Source organism: Spea bombifrons, chromosome 7 (assembly GCF_027358695.1).
Source record: "Spea bombifrons isolate aSpeBom1 chromosome 7, aSpeBom1.2.pri, whole genome shotgun sequence".
Classification (NCBI taxonomy): domain Eukaryota; kingdom Metazoa; phylum Chordata; class Amphibia; order Anura; family Pelobatidae; genus Spea; species Spea bombifrons.
This window is the reverse complement of record NC_071093.1, coordinates 45,390,772-45,406,630: the sequence shown is the minus strand read 5'-3', so window position 1 is coordinate 45,406,630 and position 15,859 is coordinate 45,390,772. Positions and strand designations below refer to the sequence as shown.

Below are 15,859 nucleotides of genomic sequence, written 5' to 3'. Positions count from 1 at the left end.
GAGGGTGTTCGGGCTTTCCAGGAGGCTCCGGGGTGTCCAGGCCTAAGGGAGCCAGTCTATTAGGATACTGTTTATGGCTGAGGCTGCTGGGAGCTGCAGTGCTGGACAAGTACATCTATGTATATACACAATCTACATACACACACATACATATACATATACACACACTTATACATACATTTACATTAAAGCCCCCAACTGCCAAAAAGGAGATCCCGCCAGCTATCCGCCTCTCGTACATCCTATAGATCTGTAACGTATAGATAATGTACCCTGGTGTATATGCACCTTATCGTATCCATAGGTAACGTGCGCTGTCTGTATTCTTTACGCGGGATCACGTAAAGGGAGACTGCGGTGTCTTTCTCTAAAGCAGATCACGTATATTTATATATATATATAAAGAATTTAAATTGTTTTATTAAACCAATAAAGCGGATTTAAACAAGTTAAAACTTTATTAAAAACAACATATTACAAAAGAAACCATTAAAATATATTTGGATTTATGGAAACTGTAACTGGTGATCACAATCATTAAAAAGATAAATACATCGAGCCGAACACATAAATAATATATTTACACAAAGGCAGGGGGACACAGAGTGGCTGGGGACTACTACTCCCAAGAAGCACAGCCGGCCAAGAGTCCCCAGCAGCTGTCGGCATGTTGAGGGTTCGGGAGGTGCGGAGCTGTACCCCGCGAGCCACGGACACTCCAATCATCTGGGTGCCCCGAGCATGCGCAGCTTCAGGAGTTCTGAATGTCCCAAACCAGGACTTGGTTATAGGAGGCTGAGAAGAGGAGCTTCCCTGAAGGAGATACTCGGCAGAGATGTACGCGGTCATCGTGGCTCGCGAAGTCCTGCTGGGTCCCCGCGGAGGAGTCCACGACGCGCAGGACACGCTCTGTAAAGATGGAGATAAACAGGCAAAAAAAATGCCAAATGTGTAAAAAAAAAATATATCCCCCCCCCCCTTATAATGATGCTGGAATGCTTTTTAGCAACGAATACAAAAACAAAACGATTCTGTTTTGAGGTCCACGAAGAAATACAGAAAATACAGATTTTTTTACAAATCTTAAGAAACTCTTATGTTTAAGAAAGTGCTGTTTTTTTATCATTTAAGATCTGTAACGATTTGGCTGTTTTTGACGCGTCTCCTCCGGTTTTCGGAACGATCTTTATTACCCGAGGGCTTTGTGTTACGGTAGCTTTTGAATCTTTCAGGACTTCTGGCTCATTAAAAAAAACCCACACATTTTCACCCAGAATTATTGCTTTTTTTATTATTATTATTTTTACAGCGCCTGGAGTGGCAGATCCTCCTTTTTAGCCGCGACTTATCAGCTTCCTCCAGAGTGGGTGGGGTCTATGAAGAGGGAGGGGCAATCATACTAAAGGCGGCATATCAGACTTACCATTGCTGCCGAGGGCCAAGTGTGACGAGGCAGGAGAGAGGGCGAGAGACGTCGCAAAATGGGAGAGCGGAATCTTCAACACCACCTGAGACATATTATTATTATTAGGCATCAGAGAAAACATCGTATGACATCATAGCTCTCGGGTTCTGCGCATGACATCACAGCTCCCGGGTTCTGCAGCCCCACGTGGATCCAGCCAGCGGCCGCCGGTCTTAAAGTGCCGGGGCTGCCTCGCCACCCCCAGCGAGAGGCTCGCTCCGTATCACAAACCGTTTCTTGACGCTGAATACCTGTTTCTGGACCAGACCGTAGAAGAGGACTTCCTTGTCGATGCCGAATCCGGTATAGACTACTGTGCCAGGCAGCCACGGGCAAAAAGCTGCCAGGCTGGGCACGGCCGAGTCCTGCTCCTGTGGGGGGGGGACTTTGTTAGCAGATGCAATTGGTCACTGCGTAAAACTTTCATTAGCCAATTGGCATCAGACTATTACCAACATGACTGAAAAACAGGAGGGGTTTAATCTGGTCCTACCCACATGCATTGGATACCCACACGATTTTGACCATGCCCTGCTGTGACAATTTGCCCCTGTGCCCCACCGATGTCAGCCCTATACCCCTCACACAAAGCTTGTCGCAGCTGTTACCGGTTAAAGGGCAGCCGTTACTTACATCATCGCCGTCGGGCGCTGGGAAGGTCAGCCAATCCAGAAGCTCACATTTATCCTTAGCCCAGTCGGACGCCCACACGGAAACGCGTCTGTCCGCGCTGGCCGCCAGCCACAGCTCCCCTGCACCCAGGCCCAGCTCGTCCGCCTATAACAGAGGAAGCCTGTATGTTACATGATATGGGGGGGGTCGCAAAGCAGTGTCCAATCAGCTGGCTGCACCCCGATTTATAAAGCTAGTGCCGCCCAAATCACAGGCTCAGGTCCCTGGGGGAACGTCGGTCTCCTTCTTGGATGTAGAAGACGCACCGGAGCCGTCTCTCACCTTCCTGCGGCTGCATTCCACGGACGTGATGGGAGATCCTTTGTGATCGCTCAGCACTCGTATGGTCATTCCTGTCCGCGGGCTGTTGATGGCGATCAGACCGTCCTTCCCACCGGAGAGCAGCACCTCGCCTGCGCAGACAGCAAACGATATAATCTCCAGGACACGCGATACCCCATTCCCCCCCCACCCCTCCAAGGTCAGACACGCTCCTCACCTGTACCCGAGTAGGCGATGGAGGTCACGGCACAGGGGTGCGGGTGTATTTTCATCTCCATCTCGGTACTGGACACGCTGAAGATGCGGATCGTCCCGTCGCTGTACCCGGCAGCAATATGTTGCTTGTCCTTCAGGAAGCTGGATACTGGTGCTGGACTCCAGGTCACACACAAGCAGCTCTGCGGGAGACACGGAGATCACGGAATCATTACTGCATTACCTGCAGGAGGAACGATACGCAGCAGCCCCCCCCCGCATTACCTGCAGGAGGAACGATACGCAGCAGCCCCCCGCATTACCTGCAGGAGGAACGATACGCAGCAGCCCCCCGCATTACCTGCAGGAGGAACGATACGCAGCAGCCCCCCGCATTACCTGCAGGAGGAACGATACGCAGCAGCCCCCCGCATTACCTGCAGGAGGAACGATACGCAGCAGCCCCCCGCATTACCTGCAGGAGGAACGATACGCAGCAGCCCCCCGCATTACCTGCAGGAGGAACGATACGCAGCAGCCCCCCGCATTACCTGCAGGAGGAACGATACGCAGCAGCCCCCCGCATTACCTGCAGGAGGAACGATACGCAGCCCCCCCCCGCATTACCTGCAGGAGGAACGATACGCAGCCCCCCCCGCATTACCTGCAGGAGGAACGATACGCAGCAGCCCCCCGCATTACCTGGTTGAGGAACGATACGCAGCAGCCCCCCGCATTACCTGGTTGAGGACTTGGAACTGAAGAAGGAGCTCAAAGCTGTGGAGCGACCAGACTCGCACGCTGCCGTCCTCCCCGCACGTAGCACAATGATTCTCCCCGGGACCCACCGCCACGTCCGTCACCTTCACGAGACAAAGAAAATAAGAGATTTGTTAGTTTCAGGGTTCTGTTCATTAGTTTCAAGCTTTCGGGACCTCAGAGGTCTCTTCTTCAGATTTCATCTTTTTTTTTTATCAGGCATCATGTAAAGCTTCAATTTTCTCTTGGGCTGATATCCACTATATCGGTTTTCTTGTTTTTTACCTTGTTTCTGTGGCCGCTGATTAGCCGAATACTGGTGTTCTCCACCCAGTTTATGTACCACAAAGTGCCAGCCGTGGTGCCCACGATTCCCATGTCCAGGGCATCGTCGAATGTCGCGCTGATGACGGCGCCGTCCAGGGTCATCTCGTGCTCCATGAGGACTGAGCTGGAGCTAAACGCAAGAGAAGAGAGGCAGGCATGTTTAAATGGCCTGATCATACGGCGCCGCGGTCTGCGGTCACGCTTCACGTATGAACGGGTGGAATTATCATCCTGATGGGGGCTCAGACCTGGCCGCAGATCCTCGGTCTCTCAGTTCCTGCACGGCGGCCACCGACCACAGCCGTATTTTCCGCGTGTTGCTACCGGTCAGCAGCTTGTTTCCTTTACACCGCAAAACACCTTTTCAGAGAAAAGATAAAGAGTTCAGGAAATTCACTTTTTTTTATTATTATTATTTTTTTTTTTTTTAACATCTACTTCAGAGCCGCCGCTCACCGATCTCCCCCTGGTCTGCCTCCCAGGTCATGAAGCACCGGTGGGTCTGGGCGTCCCACACGCACACTTGTCCCGTGCTGCAGCCGGCGTACAGCACCGAGGTGGCATTATAGGCGATGGACGTCAGTTCTGCGGCGCCAACGTCATCCGGGACCGTGGCTCTAAACACCTGGAAGGGGGAGGAAAAACAGGCAGATCAAAGAAAACGCAGGATGGGGGGGGGAATAACAAAAGCATAACAGGTCCCAGAGTTCTTTGGCACCCAGATATTACTATCAAAGTGATTTTCAATGAGTAAGATTATTCCACAGCACTCACCTTCAACTGAGTACCAGATCCCAGCTCGTCTATCCTCCAGAAACTCACGCCCCTCGAGCCAACGCATGCAAAGCTACCAGCATGCGCAGGATTAAAGGCCGTGGCGTGGACCGGCTCGCTCAGGCGGCTGTTTGCCAGCAGCTCGTATGACGCGGTGCTCCACAGAGCGAGCCCGCCATCGCGGTAGTCTCCTGCGGGGAAACAAAAAAAAAAGAGTCAAAATGAAGGAACACTGCTTTGGATATTTATACACTGTGCTGAAATGGCTCTCTCATTGTGCACGATAGTGAATACCGACCGACAGTAACGAGCAGGCGGTCGTCGCGGGAGAATCTCATGGCCTGGACCTCCGCCACGTGATGCTGCAGGATCTTTACGCACGAACCATCCTGAGTGTCCCATATTCGGATCTGACACAGGGAAGAACCGTCGCCTGCGCCAGAGGCAGAAGCCAGGACCTGGGGAGAAAAAACATGGGGAAAACGGAATATGAAGGTTAGGGGGCATATCCTCTTATCTGCATCCTTCTCCTGAAAAAGGGGGTTAAATCTGGAGGCGCAGCTGCCATTACAGCAACTAGAGGTGCTATATATATATATATATATATATATATATATATATATATATATATATATATATATATATATATATATATATATATATATATATATATATATATATATATATATATATATATATATACACACACACACACACACATATATATATACACACGCACACATATATACATATATATTCCAGGGTTATAGCGAATGAGTGTACGCTGAAGCTTTATGATCTCACGGCATCTCCATGCCCAGATGACTAGAACGTGGAGTACTTACCAGGGCATCATTGGCAAGCGCCAGGGTGGAGATCTCCTCGGGGTGACCGAGCCAGTGCTGCTGTGATCCGGAGTGCAGATCTTCCACTACGATGACGCAGCCGCACGTGTACGCGAAAAAACCTGCTCCGGAAACACACGGGTCAGGCAACCGACACGGGTAACAGATCCGCGTGACCCCCCCCGTCTGCGGGGGCAATCTCCCAGCGGTTACCCCAGACTGCGCAGAGGGTGGCACTTCATTATTTAAGGGAAAAGACCACCAACAACAATACCTGTGTCCGGATTCCACACCATGTTCCCCCGGCCGTTCCCGTTATAACCAATCACAGCTTTCAGCGTCAGGATCTCCTGGCCCACGGGCGGCTGGCAAAGCCCCTGGACAAAGACAGATCACACGATATATTTACCCCGAGGATTTCAAAGACTTTGAAGCACCAGGTGATTATTATTATTTAGGGATCTTTATCTGCTGTGGCAGTCAGAGGACAGACGGACAGACGGCTTGTCTTACCTTGGCTGGACCGGAGGCTTTGAATCGAGCGTTGAAGTGAATGTAGGCATCGGGACGCGGTGGGCTCAGGAGAGGGGGTCCTGCTTTTCCTGAAAAAGAGAGTGAACTGAACCGGGGGGCATCCAACACGCTGAGCGACGTCTCTGTTCTAAGTAGCTAAGGGAAGATGGAAGCCGGTGCTAGGATGGAGCTTCCCAGGGGTCTGGCAGCGCCGAGGGGTCTGGCCAAGTTCTTTCAGCCTGCTTTTATTTACCTTCCTTGCTCTTTGTCACCCAGGGAAGTTTGGTCCTGTTGGGCTGACACTCTATGATAACCAAAGATGAGTGTCCGTCGCTCTTTACCGAGGCAGCTTCGCTCGGCTCGCATACTCGGGATTCTTCCTGCGCGGCTCGAGCCTCCAAGCTGTCCACATCAGACTCCGACGCGACATCCTCTGGGAAAAAGAAGCAGACGGAACATAAATTAAACGGCCGTGTGATGCGCACCGGATCGCCCTCCTTCCCCTCCGTCTCACACAGAGTCCCGTTCCCTTCCACGATCCCCCTCATAACCCACGACCCACACAAAATAACTCCTCTCCTCACCTGCGCGATCCTCGCTCCTCACGGGGCTGATATCCAGGCGGGGAGGCGACAAGACGCAGGGCCGCGGGGCTGCGCGGCGAGGCATCCCGCTAGCGATAAACGTGGAGTCTCTCCCCTGCTCGGCGCCGTTCTCTGCTGCAGGACGGAAGCCGAGTTTTGGGTGATAACAGATTACGTGCGGGCGGCTCCGTTACGGACTATTTCATTACCGTTCACTTACCGGCGCTGGAGTGGAGGGCGCGAGGAAGAGCCGCAGCGGGGCTGGGGGAGAAAAATAACACAAACAGTTATTTACTACCAGTGTCTTAACTTAAAAGACTTGGGGGTCTAGGAGAACTGCACCCCCAATTACTCAGTTGTTAGGGGGCAAACCTCGGTGAACTTCCCCTTAAATAAGGCTACACAAGCCCTTCATAATGTATAAATAAGGCACTCATTAGATAATACATTATACAGGGCCAGCTCACCCCTCCATGCAAGAGGGGCTCCCCGGGGTCAGCACTTCATAAGGTGAAATGTTCGACTCTCCTGCAAACTTAATGAACGGACCCCAAAGTTTGCTGGGGTTCCCTGCAGAACGTCGCTCCAAACTCTTACTCTGTGACCAGATCCTCCGGGTCAGGAGCAGCTTCAAAATCCCAAATAAAAACGGCATCTCCGGCGCTGATCACGCACTGCTGGTCCGGGGAGAAATCCACCCGCCGCACAGCCTCGGAGTGACCGATGAACGCCTGAGGACACAACATTCAGGTTAAAACACATCCGGCCCCCGTGGAGTCGCCCGTTTCTCCCGCTGTAAAGACTCAAACCTTAATCAGTCGTTGGTCTCGTCTTAGATTCAGGAGCCGTATGTCTATCCCATGCATGTTTAATACCCTCGCTGTATTACCCTCTACCACTTCCGCTGGATGGCTGCTCCACTTATCTACCACCCACTCAATGAAGTAAAACTTTTGTCCACCCATCTAAGCCGCTGACCCTCTAGTTTCTCCTCTTTTGAAACAAGAGAGAAGAGCTGAGAGTTGGAACAAATATGGAAGAAGCAATGGCCAGTTTGGGGGGGGGGGCCAGCACAAAAAAAAAAAACAAAAAAAAAAAAAAAAAAGGGGGTGAAAACTAAAACCACTCCGGGAATCACACGAAGCAGATGCTTTTCCTTATCATATCACCTGGGGGCGAGTGGATCCGGCCTGCTGGTGGTCCCACACCTTAATGACCCTCTCTCCAGCCGTGAGCAGGTAACGGAGGTCCCGACTCACTGCCAGCGAGGAGCAGTGCTGCTTCTGGACCTGGGCTACCTGGGGGGTACAAGAACAGATCAGACGTATTGGACCCTGTGGATAACCCCCCCCCCCGGGTTCTTTAATGCCGGTTACTATCCGCAGGCTGCATACAGTATGTATTTATACGACATTATAAAATTGGGAAGGAAAAAAATTATCTAAATCCTGAAATCAGACAAGAGCGTTACCATGGATACCCTGCATTTGTCCCGTTCGGTTGGACAGTAACTGAAGCGCTAATGAACTCACTTCTTTCACGAGTCGCCCGGTCCTGGAGTCCAGCCAAAGGATCTTGTTCCCGGTGGTTGCCACCAGCAGGTGGTTTGGGGGACGCGGGCTGAACACGAGCCCCGCGGCGGAGTCCAGCTTAGTGCTGTCCAGATCCAGGATACTCACGTCTACGCGCAGAAGCTGAAACAAACGCCGAGGGTTAAAAGGGAAAGAAAACGAGGGGAGGAAGTACTAAACGCTGTGAGATTAGGTGGAAAACATTGAAACGACCACCATATTTTATTAGCCTAGACGGCCACAATGTTACAAGAAGCCACACATTCTGGACAACGATGGCAAACTGGATACCTCATCCAGCGAACGGGCGTCCATGATGGTCACGGTGTACTCCGAGGGTCCAACGAAGGCCAGGAGACGCCCATCTGTGCTGAGGGCCAAGGCCTGGGGGCCCCTGTCTGCGTCCTTGCAAACGACATTGCCTGCATCACACAAAACAGGGCAATGAAGTCGGTCTCTATCGGCGACGGAGGGTTCTTAAAGGGACCGTTATCTCACGGGTAAGGGCCCACGGGTCCCTTTATACTCACCCAGCACCCGCACCACATGCTGCTCCGTACGCGAGATGCTGTACAGCGCCAGGGAGCCCAGAGAGCACGAGCTGTACATCAGGGTCCCGTCGGGAGAGAAGAGAAGGCCGACGATTGCCCCTCGGTGTTGCCTGTATGAGTAGCGAGAGGAGTCAGATTATACGGGGCAAAGGAACGAGCCAAGACACGACCCTCACACCCTATCCAAAGCAGAGAAAATATTAGCGCAGCTCCACATGCATGCGCAACGCACGGCCGCTCTTATACCTACTTGTGTTCTGCCTGCAGAGCTGTGGACTCCAGGTCAAAAAACCTCACCACCCCAGTGCTAAAGCCACACGCCAGGGCCCGCCATACGGGGTGGAAAGACACGGCACAAGGAGTCTCCCCGCTGGCGGTGAAGTCATAAAGCTGCAGAGAAAAAAACAAAGAAAGGCACATTAGTGATTAAAACCCGCTGGGATCTTTCCCATAATTCCAGTGTCCGAATTTACCCATTGCTGCTTGGTATTGGTGAATGAGCCCATGTAACCCGTATAAGATCCCCCAATTGGCTAGATGGAGAGACACGTGACTGACCACACGCACGCACGGACACGCACCTGCTGCAGGGAATGCATGTCCCAGATCCGTATGGTATTGTCAGAGGACACCGTGGCCAGCTGCGCATGGATAGGGTGGTAAGAGAAGGCCAGCAGGGAGTCTGTGTGTGAGCGCATCAATGTGAGGTACCCCCGAGAAGGGACATCCAGGACCCCCAATTCACCACTTGAGGTGCAGGACAGGACCTGCAGACCGTCGGGGCTGATGGAAACGCAGCTCACCGGACCTTCATGTTCTGCAAATACATCAAAGGTTACACGGGACACCCCGTTTTATATCACACAGCTCACAGGCCCCCTTCACAGCGCACGCGTCAAGCTAATGTCTCACCCGCCTCAAGGAAGACCCCCGAAAAGTCCAACGGCCACAGCCTTAGGTGGCCATCCTCAGAGCCAGTGGCATAAAACGTGGCAGAGATACTAAGGCTGCTGACAGCGATGCCGGGACCTGGACGAGAAAAAAGGAGAGAAAAAGAAGAACGCTCTTTATTCAGAAGAAGCACTTGCGAGGATGCCGGGTCTTAATAGACCAAAGAAACATCACCCGCTATGTCTAGGCTTCCGACAAAGCGTCTACAGGGCCGGCAGGCAGCATTAAACAGGATAGCGGATGGAGCCCCCCTCACCTGAACGGAGCGTCTGCTTCTCCCTGCGCTCGCTGTGCCGCTGCTGACTCGGCTGAACGCGCCGCACGTTGCTGAGAGACATGTTCTTATAGTCGATTTCCAAGATGTGACCGCTGAGGCTGCACACGTAGCTGCGGAGGAGGAGGACATTGCATGAGCGGGTCGGATGATGACCTGATGGTATTCCCCCCCCCCCGGGTCTCTAACACACCATGGACCGGGCATAGACCACATGTAGCTGCTGCTAGAACCTCGGTCCTATGCCATCTATACCAGGTCTGTGAGCCCCCACATTAAACTCACAGCGTGCGGTCCTCGATCTCTCTCTCAGGACTGTGTCCGACCTCGAAAGCCAGATCGGAGAACTCCAAGTGGTTATACTCCCCGAGGTTCACAGGGCAGGAGCGCAGAGACCCTCCGCGCAGCCGCCAGAGACGCACATTGCTCCGGCCGCACGAGACCATCCTGTGGAAAACGGGGAGAGTTATCAGCCCCCCGAGATGCTTAAAAAGAAAACCTATTAACGGTTAATCCACGATCAGGATACCTCGTGTCGTCAAAGAAGGTGATCTTCATCGTGTGGATGTCCACTTCGGTATGAGCTTTGGCCAAGGCGACAACCTCCCCACCGCGGCTGGCCTGCGAGGTGTTCCACACGACCACCAGCTGTCCGCGGATTAAACATTAAAGCACATAATGACATCACATTTTATTACGCGAGCTTTTTGAACATAAACGTCATCAAAAAACATTCACCGACAAACACAGAGAATTTCATGGCAGAAAAGAACCTTCTGGGTTCATCCGCTGCGCCCGTACTTACGTTTTTCCCATGTCCGTCTTTGCCGACGCCACATAAAACGGATCCGCTGTGCGAGAGACTGAAAGAGACTCTGATTTAGCGCTTCTAGAGCCGTAACGCAAACTGAACAAAACGGATAAAAGGAGACGGCGGGACGCGCATGGAGAGCTGGACGTTTTGCTCTCCCATCGCCCAGCACTGACCTGAGGCAGGAGACGGAGTGAGCGTGAGTTCTGAACATCGCCAAACAGCTCCCCTTCTGAAAGTTCCAGAGCCGGACCATACTGAGAGGGCCGGTTTGGGCCGAGGCCAGCAGGGTACAGGAGCCGTTAAAAGCCAGAGAAGAAACCTGGATGAAGGAGAATTAATCTGCATTAACACAGGTGTGAGGAACCTCCTGCCCCAACCCAGACTAACAACACTAACAGAGGAAAGTCACGGAAATTACGTCGGCTTACAAGCGGCTCCTCACTCCGACACCCAACCTGTTCTACCCAATCAGTCCCCTACGAGCATGCGCCTAAATCCCGATCGGCTGTTTATTGAAAGCACTCAATTAATACAGAAGGAAGGGATCTGATAAAGGAACAGGCTTAGTGTTAGTACGACGTACGCGCATGTCTGCTGTGTGTATTGATGAAGTTGTTTTTGTTGGTCAGTTCCATGGGCTGACATGTCCTGCCTCGTGGGGTTTTATATCAAGGAGACATCAGTAAAGCCCCCAATTACCTTATCAGTGTGACCCAGGAGAAACCTCTGCTCGCCACTCTTCACCGTAAGAACCACAATGACGGCGTGGCACGGATACACCACGGAGCAGCCGGTGTGAGTCCAGAGGGCCTACAGGAGAGAAGACGAGAGCGGTGGATAAACAGACTGCAGCGAGATTAGAGTGTGCGTGCATGCAGAGACGGCAGTGAGATTAGAGTGTGCGTGCATGCAGAGACGGCAGCGAGATTAGAGTGTGCGTGCATGCAGGGACTATGTAGTATGTATGTAGTATGTATCGCATGGTACTCACACAACGTTCAGTGCAGCCTCCAAAACCAATAATTTTACGAAGGGTCAGGATAGGATCCGGATGCAGCGTCTGGAATATAAGAGCGAGCGTTAGAACCATTTCCTGAAGTCTCTGCCTGGAAGCGTCTCTCCACAACAGACTCACCTGGTTGCCGTGAATGGCTGATAAAGCCTGCGGTCTGTTAGAATCAGTGCAAACCTGGGAGAGACACAACAGAAATGCTCCACGTAAGCGGGAAGTCATGGCGGATATATAATTTATTATATGTTACCTCTATAAGTTTGTTTGTATCTATGACATCACATCCTCCCGCTTCGCTCCCTGCTGACCCACTCACTCGCTCAGACTGTTTGCCGCTCCGGTGGACGGTGACTTTCCGGCCCTTGTGTGCGTACACATGGACTCCGCCGTCATCCTCCACGTTGCTCTCACTCAGAGACTCTTCTTCCTCTTCCGTCCTCGAACGCAAAGACAGAAAACGCTCGGGGATCGAGTCTGTCCGCAGAGGAACGTGTCGGGGCATCTGAAACAAAAATATATAAAAAATGGACCATTTGCCAAAAAATAAAAAAATAAAAAGATACTGAGAACCGATGTGGAAATAGTTACAAAAGACGCGCATGAAATAGTAAAGATATTTCAATAAAAAAAAATGTTTTTATATTTTTGGATATTGCGTCCCCTCCCCCAGTTTTTTCTTCCTTCGTTACAACGATTCACTGGGAAATATGTCCTATATATCAAACAAAAGCAATAAACAGCGAGGTCATCTCACCGGACGGGGCGACGTTATCTGCTGGATGAGAGACACTCTGTCCTTTACCGGTTTGCTGACGGTAACCGGTTGCGAGTGTTCCCGGGAAGGGCTACGAGAGGCTCCTGAGGATCATGCGAGGAAAGAAAAACAACCAGTTAGTAACCCTCCTCGGACAGAGAAAGCAAAGAGAAGAGAGGACAATCCCTGGAGGTGCTAACGGCAGCCTATGAAAGAACGAAGAGACGAGGAGACGCGCGGAGCACGGCAGCGCATGGTGGGTGCACATGGAAGGACAGCAGAAGATGACAGATTCAGGTCTCACCGGGTTCTGTTCGGCTGGACTGTCCTTTTTGGATGGAGTCATACGGGAGTTTGGAGCCGTCTGACGGAAAGCTGAAGGAAATACAATAAGGTAAGGGACTCGACGATAGACCTCAGCATCATTTATCCATATTACCCGGTCTCATCTATTCACCAAATCTGATCTTAAACCGAGAACGTAGTCCAAAAAGTTACAAGACAACACCGTTTCTAGACTATGAACGACTTCCAGACGGCAAACAGAACATGCTGCTTAAGAGATAATATAATAATCTGGTTACCCACCTTATGAAGTCATACAGATCGTGCCACTTCTCTCCTTTGGGTACTGGGAAAGCCATCTCTCGAGGCATGGGGGACACCCCGTGAGACAGGCTCTTGGCCTGACGAGCCTCGTTGAAGGACACCTCTGAAATCAGACAAGTGAACAGGCGATTAGGTCTGCCTCGAATGGTGGACTCTATGACTTTAAAGATCCCCTATGAGCCACAGGCTGTCCAGCTATACTGTTGAGTAGTGTGGGGGGTCAGGATAAGCCCTGTGCTCCGCACACAGGAGAGCATACAGGATCTCACCGGGGTTGAAGAGCAGATCGCTGGTCACCAGGTTCTTCACCAGAAGGTTAGAGCAGAGTTTGATGCTCCTCAGGTGGCTGTAGTTCCGACTTAGATACGTAGACAGGATGAACTTTAAGTCCAAGAGAAGACAGGTCCACCGAGAGCCCGAGGGGGCCGGACCCACCAGATCTGTAAACAGAAAGAAATTTAATACTTTGTTACACATCTGCATCAAGTATCTTATTTACTAACCGCACCATTTGGATTAAATTAAGAATTTGCTGGCACATCAGGCCTATTCTGCCCACATAGTCGCCCCTTTTCTCCTGCCGTAGGGACTCAAACCAAAATTGTTGGTCTTGTCTTAGATTCAGGAGCCGTATGTCTATCTCATGCCTGTTTAATCCCCTCACTGTATTACCCTCTACCACTTCTGCTGGGTCTTTAACCAACATGAGTTTTCCACTTTTAAGGAAAGAGCTCTATTTAATGGAAGTCTACTTTTTCTTATTATGTTAAATAATAGAACAGCATTTCCCGGGTAAGGAACGCGGTCCAGCGTATCTCACCCTGCCGTGCGGACTGCGCCGTGCTGTCGTACACAGACCCCTTTACTGCGCCGCAGACAAAGGGGAACTGCAGCCAAGTGGCCGTGGACTTGAACTCCTTGAAGAGATTGGAGAAGGAGATGCGGATACTCTGGCCGTTCTAAAAAGAAAAAAAAAATGTGGAAAAGTTATTTATTTACCAGAAGCCAGAACGGGAGAACTCTGGGCAACGCGACAGCCTGTGGGGCCGCCATTACTGCTCAGTATCAGGGGCCGCTCTGTCTTACCTCCGCACCGACATCAGCGTGCACCACAAAGTGCTTCCCCGGCAGCGGCCTGAACAGCACGTACAGGTACCGGCCCGTCAGCCCCAGAGACTGCGAGCTGGTTTTGGGCAGCTGGATGTAGTTTCCGGCTGGAATGGAGCCCCGGACCCTGTATACGGTGCACTTCAAGGTCTTGTCCTGGAGGCAAGAGAGAGAACATCTAAGACTAAAGCAGGACAGAGCCTGATACACTCCTGCAGTATGGTCACCGGAGGCGATATATATATATATATATATATATATATAGATATATATATATATATATATATATATATATACGGGGGTATATAATAAAGAGAATGAATAGAGCCTTTTCCGATCATTATCTGCCCCGGGTTACACCCGCGTGCCGTTTGCGCTCTAGATGCCGCTGCATGCCATCACGCGGTTACCATGACGCTGGTGACATCTCCCTCCTTGCTCGATTTCTTCCATTCCTCCAGACGCACGTGTTTAAAGACGTTCACAAACGGGTGCTGCCACACTGGGGGACACAGAGATAAGCCATTACATAACTACCAACGGCCCCGGATTTGCCAGGACTGCCAAGGACAGTGAAAAAGGCAACTCCGCAGGGGCTACGCACATTGCAACCCATGTTAACACAGTGAGCCCGCCATGATGTCATATATGTGTCCACACTACATGACATCTCACACTCCATGCCCTAGAATCATGAACTGGACTGCTGGTAAAAATGCAGTTGCTGTTGCCCCAGGTACTACCCCCCCCAGCTTTTGTGCCCCAGCACTGCCCCCCTCCACCTGTTACCCCCAATCAATACCCCTACCTGCTGCCTTTAACTAATAACCTCAGCAGCTCCCCAATACCCCTTACGTGTTATCCACAATACCCCTCTCCCAGCTGCCCCCAAGTAATAATAGCCCTCTCCCAGCTGCCCCCAAGTAATAATAGCCCTCTCCCAGCTGCCCCCAAGGAATACCCGTATACCGGCTGGCCCCAAGGAATAGCCCTCTCCCAGCTGCCCCCAGGTAATACTACCTACCTGCTCTTTCCCAGTTAATGCCCCCTTTTCTAGGTAATATTCCTCAGCCGCTCCCCAGTAATAACACCCTACATGCTGCCCGCTTATATCGCAGTAATGCCCCCTCAGTATTATCATATCATCACCCCTGCCCCAGGTACCTCCAGCCATGTCTCCCCGTCCGCAGCTCAATCCTCCCGCCGCTACCAACTGCTTCCCTCTCCCCGTGACGACACATAGCAACCAAATAAGCGTCAGGTCCGCCCCCTGGAGACAGAGGCGCAGAATTATGATGTAAACTTCCTAGCATGAAGTTCCAAACACAAGAGCGAAAATGGACAGGATCTTCATTCTAGTGGGGCTCGTTACTTAAACTATAACGACCTTTATCCTCAATATAACCGGCATTAGCCTTATGATTCGAAATAAATATTCCAAAGAAGCTTTGGCGATTATTCCAGCAAACTCAGGGGTTTAGAACTCATGTGCCGTTATGGGATCCGCCCATAGCTCGTTGCTTAGTAACGGGATGCAGCTGACACGCCCCTACAGCGCTGCGCATCGATGTGTTCAGTTCCTCAAACAGTTTAAAAAGGAACTATCATTTTTATTAAAATCTTCAGAACCGTGTAGTTTTTGCCCCCAAATATAATCTTTTCAGGCAGCTGCATATCAGCCGTTTGTATGATTCTCGCTCTGTTATCTGACCCCCGATCTATTAAACACCCCGACTCCTTATCATACTGCCTGTGGGAAACAATAGAATGGCTCAGTCTTAATCACCCAGCAGACACTGT

At 51.3% G+C, this 15,859-nt stretch overlaps 1 protein-coding gene across 1 annotated transcript; it reads right to left on the bottom strand.

The window, feature by feature from the left end:
- Positions 1–435: 435 nt before the first annotated feature.
- On the bottom strand, positions 436–15,288 carry WDR90 (WD repeat domain 90). The gene is made up of 43 exons (XM_053471895.1): positions 15,224–15,288; positions 14,470–14,561; positions 14,039–14,215; positions 13,773–13,911; positions 13,222–13,392; positions 12,932–13,055; positions 12,648–12,718; positions 12,344–12,447; positions 11,906–12,091; positions 11,713–11,766; positions 11,569–11,637; positions 11,277–11,387; positions 10,751–10,896; positions 10,569–10,626; positions 10,293–10,411; positions 10,049–10,210; positions 9,746–9,876; positions 9,451–9,567; positions 9,120–9,355; positions 8,789–8,928; positions 8,518–8,648; positions 8,279–8,409; positions 7,949–8,110; positions 7,586–7,714; positions 7,014–7,147; positions 6,637–6,677; positions 6,417–6,551; positions 6,086–6,265; positions 5,833–5,921; positions 5,594–5,696; positions 5,320–5,441; positions 4,773–4,932; positions 4,475–4,665; positions 4,157–4,325; positions 3,949–4,060; positions 3,659–3,830; positions 3,355–3,477; positions 2,637–2,817; positions 2,420–2,550; positions 2,099–2,242; positions 1,717–1,836; positions 1,424–1,508; positions 436–909 (listed from the first exon to the last, which is right to left on the bottom strand). Exons 1-43 carry the CDS (start codon positions 15,231–15,233, stop codon positions 752–754), a joined length of 5,520 nt encoding a protein of 1,839 aa, XP_053327870.1. The 5' UTR covers positions 15,234–15,288; the 3' UTR covers positions 436–751.
- Between the last annotated feature and the right edge of the window lie 571 nt (positions 15,289–15,859).